Source organism: Coffea arabica, chromosome 4c (assembly GCF_036785885.1).
Source record: "Coffea arabica cultivar ET-39 chromosome 4c, Coffea Arabica ET-39 HiFi, whole genome shotgun sequence".
Classification (NCBI taxonomy): Eukaryota; Viridiplantae; Streptophyta; class Magnoliopsida; order Gentianales; family Rubiaceae; genus Coffea; species Coffea arabica.
Genome location: NC_092316.1, coordinates 15,235,367 through 15,245,000, shown reverse-complemented (window position 1 = coordinate 15,245,000; position 9,634 = coordinate 15,235,367). Strand labels below are relative to the sequence as shown.

The following is a 9,634-nucleotide window of genomic DNA, read 5'->3' as shown; positions in this document are numbered from 1 at the left end:
CTGTTGTTCGATTCATGAAACGTAATTTAATTAACTTAAAAGACTAAAGAGATTAAGTACGTCAAGTGGCATAAGTTTTAAATAATTAGAATTAGTCAAAAGTTTGACTTCATATTTTTTCGTCTCTTATGTTTTAAATAATTATATTTCAAATGAAATAAAATGTGAATTTGATTGAATCCATAAAAAATGTGGTCTAATTCTCATTAAAATCCTTAAAAGTAATCCACATTGTCAAAACATATTAGCCTAAAGAGTATCCTTTCGTTATATTAATTATCAACAAATGATAACACGTACATCATATATAAAAGAAAATTTAGTGAAAAAAGAAAATTTTAATTTGAGTGTATAGTAACTTTTATATATTGGTAATCACTTTTATTTGTTATTATAATCACTTTTAGCTTCCTCCTTTGTCAATATAATTCAGCTGATGATTAGAGAACAAAACTTGAAAAGCAAATTTTGAAGGGCTTAAGTAAGAAAACAGATTTATGATGGAATAGCTCTCTATTGGCATTTGGTTCCTTCCAGTTAAATAGAAGTAGCCTTTGAGGTTAAGGGGGTTGGTAGTTGTGTCCTCTACAAGATGTATGAACGTCATTATTTCCCAAATCATGATGAAAGGTGAAATCTGATCAAGGTTCCAGGTTAAGCATTTTGGTACTGAGTAAACTCAGATCTCATTATAATTCTATGGACACCTAACATCAGATTTGGGTATCCTTCTTCTTGCTGCTATGTGAATCTAAAAAAAAGTTCACAGCTTTAGCTTGACAGAACAAGGTGAAGTTGTATCCTTCCTACCCTTTTAATCTGTCCGCAACTGCTTTTTTGCTGTTTTTTGGGACTCAACTCGGCATCCACTCTGGGACATGGAAATGGAAGAGCAACTTTTGCCGACTACTTTGGAGTTTTTTTTTTTTAATAAATTTGACTGGCTGCCTGCTCTCTCAGCCTGGCAGTCAGCTTTTTCAGATGTTGTCGGCTACCGGGCCTTGTCAACTCGGTAGCCGACAAGCTTAAAAAAAAAAAAATTTTTTGCTGCCAGGCTGAGGCAGCATGTCAAAGCCAAAAAAAAATTGACTCGCTTTTGAGTCCCGACTGTGTCAGTCCGGCACCCATAAATTCGTATCAAAACCCTGTCAAAGCCATACATATGCATATGTGAATAATCTTTTTTTGGTCTATATTGTGAGTAATAGCTGTTGGTGTCCAAATGGAATCACCGCCCTTACCAAAGTTTGGATTCCCAAACCCTATATTTTAGTGGTGCCACTTCTTGATATGGTTCAAGCAGCCTACCAGATGAGTCACAGCTGTCAAACTCTTACTCATCTCTCTCAATTTCCTTTTTACCACAGTACAGCCATCACCATTTAGCGTCTATTTCGGTGGAGGAAGCAACATCTGCAAGGAATATGAATAGCCATTCGTATTGCCCCTTTGTTTAGAAACCCATTTTCCTTCCCAACCCCAAAACCTACATTCTTTCCTGACAGACTGGAGAAACTTCTCCCTTAGTTCCATTGAAACCACCAAACCTACAGCCACTGCCTTTTTCCTCAGTGTCTTCTTTCTTTCTTTCTTTCTCGCAACACATACGGTTAGGAATTCAAATTATTTTTAAGCCATATAAGTTTTGAATAAAACCCACTTGTACACCCAATATTATTAAAACAAACCTGACCATAAATCAAAAGAAAAAGAAAGTATCAAAGATTGGGGGTTTGGAATTTTTTTTCTTCTTTTTTTTTGAAAAAAATTCAATTTGGAGATGATGCAAAGCGAGATGGAATTTGTGGAAGAAATGTTTGCGTTGGAAAATTGTGCTGAGACTCAGATTTTGATTTCTACATATCTGACAACTGAAGGAAAAAAAAAAAAAAAAACCAAGAATAGAGAGATTGGTGAGGAAGGTTAACCACGGTTAAGCCAAGAATGAAAATTGTGCAACTTTGAATATTTATTACGTGGCAAATTGTGTACCAATTGGTCTACAGGTGGGCTGTAGACCAAGCCTACACAAGTTTTTGCCAAGAAAGAAAAGGGTTCCATCGCAATTTGCATGGAGTATTTGAGCCAGAAGCATGTCACTTGTCAAATATTAAAGAAGTCACGTAACAAGAGAAAGAGGCAAAATATTATACCTCAATTGCCAAGAAAGAAAAGGGCTCAACCACAATTTGCAAGGAATATTTGAGCTATTGTCAAATATTATGGAAGCCACGTGAGGAGAGAAGAGATAAACCATAAATCTCAATACATACGGGCAGATGATGTTTTATATTATCTACTTATTGTATTTTCTATATTATATGATGTACATTTATATAATTTTAATCAATATATTCAAATTTATTTGTATATACCAGTAGCATCTAATCGGATTTAGGCCAACAGTACCTAAACCGCCGTCCATGTGAAAAAGGGGTAAAAAAAGGTCAAAACTCTTCATCCTGCCTTCAGCCCACCTCAAAGTCTCCAACTGACGGCGGTTCTATCACCACCTTCCTCGGCCCGCCTTTCCCTCAGCCCACCACCAATAGACCACATCTCCGCCACCACCCCGGCCGTCCCCACTCCTCTCCTACCCCTCGCTACTCGCTCCTGCTGCTAGCCTCTAATCCACCATGGCTGAGAAAAATGATTTTTTTTTTTTTAATTTTTACTTGAATCCCATTCCTCACAAGTATTTGCCAAGAACAACTAAATAGTGTAGCTATATCTCAGGCCAAAACCCATACGTATTTCTTGTGTACCATTCCTAGGCATCAACCTTTTGGGCTCCTCCACTCCACCATGGCTGTGGAAGAGAGAACCACGGCAACAGTGAGAGTCCAGAACATACCCCAATCAGCCAATGCCAAGGACCTCTTAGCTTTCTTTCAATCAACAATCGGAGAAGATACAGTCTTTGCTATTGAAATCTTCTCAGAGCACAAAAATTGGAAGTCCAGAGGTCATGGGAAAGTCCAGTTTGAGACCCTTGAAGCCAAGATCAAATGTCTATCTTTATCAGAAAAAGGAAAGCTTTTCTTCAAAGGGTCTCATCTGAGGTTATCACATTCAATTGATGAGGTGATCTTCAGGCCGGTTGACTCCAAGCTTAGGATTAAGAATGGGGTTTTGCGTACGGGGATTTTGCTGAGAAATGATTGCATGTCTGTTTTGGAGAGGTGGGATGGTGTTAAAGTTTGGATTATGCCTGAAAGGAATATTCTTGAGTTTTGGTTGAGTCATGGTGGCGAGTGTTATAAGCTGGAAGTACAGTTTGGTGATGTCTTGGAGAGCTGTGGGTGCTGTTTGGATGACCAGAATCCCAATGCAGTTCTTCTAAAGGTATATTTCTATTCCTATTTGCGATTCCTAACTTTCTTTTGATTTTTGTTTCTTTGTTGATTCAAAGTTTCATGTTTAAATTTTCATGTTTGATTTTTTTTTTCTGGGTTATGATTTTTTGTCCTAGATTGTTGCTGCTAACTTAGCTTCGCTGTTTTTTCTTTTTCTTTTTCCCTAATTTGGCTTAATTGTTTTATTTGTTTATTTTATTAGCATATTTAAGCAGTTTTTAGTTTATGGAAGAGCCAAGTGGTAATGGAATTTTTTGAAAAGTTTTCTACTTTATTCCCTTTTTTTTTCTTTTCCTTTTGATTAGGTTATGCCCTCTTTATCTTCACATACCTTTCTAGTGTAAGGAGCTTTTGTTTGAATGCAAAATTGATTGTTTTTTAGTTTGTTGGGGAGTACGGTTTCTGGACTTGGTGCTTATCTAGAGCTCTGCTTGGATCTTTGGCTTTTTCAGTGGCCTTTTGTCTCTTTGATAAGTCATTTTACAGGAAAAACACTGGTGGTCAAGATTCTAACTTAGCTTTGCTTTACAATTCAAGTCTCTCTTTGACTATATTCGTCTGCCTTCAGCATAACGAAGAGAAGTAAGATGTCTAGATGGTATTTTAACTAAAAAAAAAATAGAAAAGGGGAGAGAGAGAGAGAGAGAGAGAGAGAGAGAGAGAGAGACTAAGAAGAAAAAGGGGCATAGTGCAAAAAGGCTAATGCAATTCATCAAGTTTTTGTAAGTTTATGAAAATTATTGTGGTGGATGCTAAAAGCTCCCTCTGGTGTTTGCTGCTGCAAGCTGACAATTGTAATTACAAATAAATGCTTTTTATGGACTTTCTGGCTCAGTTTGAAATTATCTGATTGCATTATAAGCAAGCAACATAGTCCTTGCTGAGATTATCATCTTGTTTAAAAATTGTGGTCTGAATTGCTTATCATTACAGAATACGATAGTAGTCAAGAATGTCAGAACTGTGAGCTCTCCATCCCAAGTTTCTTGTTTTCCCCCCTTAACCATTACTTCTCTAGACATGTTTGCCTGAATTACTGGCGTACCTTTAACCAAAAGCACAATGAAGTGACCTTTTAAGTTTGGATCTCAAATTGCGTGAGTTGAGCATGCAAAAACAGAAGTATCAACACTATGGTATTTTCAGGAGAAAAAAAGGGTCAAGAGGGATGCCTGCTTTTGATATTTGTCAATTCATTGTTTGTTTTGAAAAGAAGAAAAATGCATACATGTGGTCCAAAGATAGTCAAATTCTGGTTGGATGAACTCCAAAAAATTGTGAGATCAGCACTTTTACTACCTTCTTTATGAGCATGCTGGAATAAAATCTCCATGTGCTAAGCTGCAACAGAATAATGCATCTGATTTGTTGAATCAGTTGGTTTTGGAGCAACACTGTTTGCTTCTCCTTGTAAATCAGTGTGTACTCCTTGAATGTTTGTATTTTCTAAAATGCTTATTTGTAATGAAGTCATTTTTTGGATCACTAACAAGATGAGATTCCAGAATTACTGCTATTGCATGGAAAGAATCAAATGTTCTGAAAGGTACAAGCAGTGAACTTAAAGAGTCATATGGAACAAAAGTGGATATAGTATGACCTGCATTGCTTATACAAAGAAAAATTAGGTGTGCATGAGATTTATGTCCCCCGTCTATGTTCTGTCCCTTTTTGTATCTCAAACGATGTAGTGCGTGTGTCTGTTTGAAAACACAAATTATTCTTCTGATAGATATAGGTTTTGCGTGGGATTTATTTCTCCCATCTATGATCTGTCCCTTTTTGTATCTCAAACGATGTAATGGGTGCACCTGTTTTGAAGACACAAATTAATCTTCTGATAGATATAGATTTTACATTAGATTTGTTTCTCCCATCTGTGATCTGTCCATTTTTGTATCTCAAATGATATAATGGGGTGCATCTGTTTTGAAGACACAAATTAATCTTCTGATGGATGCAGTTCCGATATCTCCATGTAGATTTTCAAAAGAAAACATAGAATGACCTTAATGTGTAATTTTAGCTCAAGTCCTATTTTTTGTCCTTTTTCAGCTTAAACATGCGCCAAAAATATACCAAAAACTTTCTGGACCCAATGTTGCTGCAAAATTCAGTGCTGATAGGTATCATACTTGCAAGGAGGATTTTGACTTCATCTGGGTTCGTACAACTGACTTTTCCAGTATAAAGTCAATTGGATATTCATCATCGCTTTGTTTGGAAATTGAGGAAGGGTTGTCAGGATTGGACTTGTTCACCAATCTGCCGTACTGCAGTAGGTTTTTCTTAGAACTAACTCTGGAAGAAGGAGAACAGTTTTCCACCACATCTGAGCTAGTTCCACTAGTGAAATGTTGTTCAGATATCAAAATTACATATGAGATCCTTTTCCAGCTTAATTCCCTGGTTCATACCCAAAAGCTTAGTCTTGGTGCAGTCAACAGTGAGTTGATGGAGGTGCTTAGTGGTTTAGACATGGATATTGCGATGCCAATTCTTCAGAAAATGCATAAGCTGGAGACTATGTGTTATGATCCTGTGTCATTCATCAACAAGAGGTTACATGTTATGGGTGAAAATGCTAGCAATCTTCGTTCATCATCTTATGGTCGGCCAAAAAATAATAACATGATGACTTGTCATAGAGTGCTTGTAACACCATCAAAAGTCTACTGCTTGGGTCCTGAACTGGAAACCTCAAACTACATCGTGAAGAACTTTGCTTCATATGCTTCGGATTTCTTGAGAGTAACTTTTGTTGAAGAAGACTGGGGTAAACTTTCTCCTAGTGTTGTAAATACAAGTTTTGGGAGAGGTTTGTTTGCCAAGAATTACAAAACAAACATCTATCACAGAATCTTGTCAATCCTCAAAGATGGGATTGTCATTGGTGAGAAACGATTCCTTTTCCTGGCCTTTTCAGCTAGTCAACTGCGCTCCAATTCAGTTTGGATGTTTGCTTCTAATGAAATTTTGAGAGCAGAGGATATAAGAGACTGGATGGGCTGCTTCAACAAGATCCGAAGCGTGTCAAAATGTGCTGCAAGAATGGGTCAGCTTTTCAGCTCCTCTTTGCAAACTCTAGAAGTACCACCTCAGCAAGTTGAGGTTATTCCTGATATAGAAATGACTACTGATGGAGAGAACTATTGCTTCTCAGATGGTATTGGAAAGATTTCCCAAGGTTTTGCTAGACAGGTTGCCCAAAAGTGTGGATTAAATTATACCCCCTCAGCATTTCAAATACGCTATGGAGGCTATAAAGGTGTGATAGCTGTTGACCGATACTCCTTCAGGAAGCTTTCTTTACGTAGTAGTATGCTTAAATTTGAATCAAAAAACAGGATGCTAAATGTCACCAAGTGGAGTGAGGCCATGCCTTGCTATCTAAATCGGGAGATTATTACCCTTTTGTCTACCTTGGGTGTAGAGGACCAAGTTTTTCTGGCAATGCAATATGAGCAACTACATCTGCTGGACAAGATGTTGACACATCGAGAGGCAGCATTAGATGTTCTAGCAAGCATGGGTGTGAATGAGACAAAAAGCATTGTAGTTAGAATGTTGCGTCAAGGTTTTGAGCCTGAAATAGAGCCTTATCTTTCAATGATACTTCAGTCTCATCGTGAAAACCAGCTTTCTGATTTAAGAAGCAGGTGCCGCATATTTGTTCCCAAGGGTCGGGTCCTCCTAGGGTGCCTAGATGAAACAGGAATTTTGGACTATGGACAGGTTTATATCCGTATAACCATGACTAAGACTGAGTTACAAATTGGTGAACAGTGTTTCTTTCAGAAGGTGGATGAGACAACAGCGATAGTTAAAGGGAAGGTTGTAGTGACGAAGAACCCGTGTCTTCACCCAGGGGATGTTAGGGTCCTTGAGGCTGTTTATGAGTTCTCTTTACAGGAAAGGGGTATGGTGGATTGCATTTTATTTCCCTTGAAGGGTGTAAGGTATGCATATCTTATCCTCATTCCTAATGTTGATGCAATTTTTGTCACAGCTCACAACATATTGTTCCACTTCTTTGGGAGCTCTATAATTGGTTGATTGTTTCTAAAGGCCACTGAGTTGGATCTTAACTAACTGGAAGATATTCTCAAAATCAATTAGTCCATTAAAATTCATGGTTGCAATATCTTTGCTCTAACATTTCTGTGAGCTAATCACAAAATTCATACTGGTATCTGGGGTTGCTGGGCTTTGGTAGATCACCTTGTGAAAGAGGACTTGATGGCTAGAGGAGCCACCTAGTCACAACATGATCCCCATTCACAACTAACAGTTACTTGGCTTGAATAGTCAGCATTGGCCATTTGTCAGAAACCTTTTTCTCTTTGTTTTGTTTGTTATCATGAAACATAAAACCTTTTTTCCTTGCTGCAAGATCACATGCAGACTCGGTAGCATTTACTAGTCTTATGTCAGCTGATTCTTCATAATGTAGCTCGGTCGGTCATCACTACTGTGCTTATTTGATAGTATGCACATGGCTTGGGCTAGCTTTTATATGAGCTGAAGTTGCAGGAATTGTTAACATCGTCTGCTGCTTCTTTTGCAGCGATTATATATTTTACCATGTTATTAGGCATGTAGAGAATCTTTGTTTTAGAATAATCATATGATAAACATAAATTGACGAATGTGCTTTGCTGCATATGGAGACTAAGTTCCCTTTCTTTTTCTGTCTGTAAAACATTGCTCTGTGCAATATGGATTCGAATCCTGAAGTTGCATGAACCTTATTTTAAGTCAACTAATCACTTGCTCATTTTCTGCTTGACTTGATTTTTCAACACCTTTTGTCATATGGGTGCTTCTTGTGCAGCTTATTAGAAAGAATTTTTGAGTTATAAATGCTTCCTGTATCCCTTCTGTTATATGTAACACGAGTTGGTCAAAGCATGCTTTAGAGCTTTTCATCATCTGTCACCCAAAATCAAAGGTTCGTGCTTGAAAACTTTCATGTTACAGGCCTCATCCAAATGAATGCTCTGGAGGTGATCTTGATGGTGACTTGTATTTTGTGAGCTGGGATGAAAATCTCATCCCCTTTCAAACAGTGACACCCATGGATTACATTGATCGTAGAAAGCGTATTGTGGATCATGATGTCACCTTAGAGGTAACTTTCTAGAGTTAATTTGCTTGTAACGGTCTATTTTTTTAACTGCCTTGCTATTAATTCTTCCTCTTGATACTTGCAGGAAATTCAAAGTTTTTTCGTTGATTACATGATCAGTGATACCCTGGGCACCATCTCTACTGCTCATCTGATACATGCAGATCGTGAACCAGATAAAGCTTTGAGTCCAAAATGTCTTCAGTTAGCTACACTGCATTCTATGGCTGTTGATTTTGCAAAAACAGGGACTCCAGCTGAGATGCCTAGGTTTTTGAAACCTAGAGAGTTTCCAGATTTTATGGAAAGGTGGGACAAACCTATGTATACGTCACAAGGAGCTTTGGGTAAACTTTACCGTGCCACGATTGCATCTAGAGTTCCTGGGAAGTCAAGCTTTGTTTTCTCAGCCAAGATTGTCCAAGACGCTTATGATGATGAGCTTCTGATTGACGGTTATGAGTACTTCCTTGGAACTGCTCAATGTCACAAAGAGATGTACGTGGACAAAATCAGCACCTTGCTGACCTATTATGGAGCAGAGACTGAAGAGGAGATACTGACTGGAAACTTGCGTAATAAGTCGATGTATTTGCAACGGGACAATAGGCGTTACTTTGAATTGAAAGACCGCATCTTAGTGGCTATCAAAAGCCTGCAGAAGGAGGCTAGAAGTTGGTTTGAGAGCAGTTGCAGAGCAGCCGAGCAAATGAAACTGGCATCAGCATGGTATCATGTCACCTACCATCCAACATATTCCGAAGGAAGTGCTAAGTGCTTGGGCTTTCCATGGATTGTGGGTGATATTCTGCTGGACATTAAGTCAATGAATAGCAGAAAGGTTTGTTCTTAAAATCTTGTTATTCCTGTTAACCATACTGACCTCCATTAAGAGATGGCACTATAACAAAGACTTGCCCGAAATGATGTAAATAGCAAGTCTTGTGTGAATTTGGTATATCTGTAACTTGGCACTCAAAACTGCATCAGTGGCTACTTATATTGAATGCTCCAAATTCAAATGTATAAAGGAGTTATAGCTCTATTTTGTAATTTTCACTTAGGCCCTTTCTGATGGTGCTTGAGTAATTGGGGAACGAATTTCTTTTGGTTCAAGAATCAAGAGGGATTGTAAGCCTTACAAAGGGAA

At 38.0% G+C, this 9,634-nt stretch overlaps 1 protein-coding gene across 1 annotated transcript; it reads left to right on the top strand.

Moving 5' to 3' along the window:
- Positions 1-2,386: 2,386 nt before the first annotated feature.
- On the top strand, positions 2,387-9,537 carry LOC113740270 (RNA-dependent RNA polymerase 2-like). Its single transcript, XM_027267832.2, has 4 exons — positions 2,387-3,345; positions 5,412-7,315; positions 8,337-8,487; positions 8,570-9,537. Exons 1-4 carry the CDS (start codon positions 2,806-2,808, stop codon positions 9,335-9,337), a joined length of 3,363 nt encoding a protein of 1,120 aa, XP_027123633.2. The 5' UTR covers positions 2,387-2,805; the 3' UTR covers positions 9,338-9,537.
- The last annotated feature ends 97 nt before the right edge of the window (positions 9,538-9,634 follow it).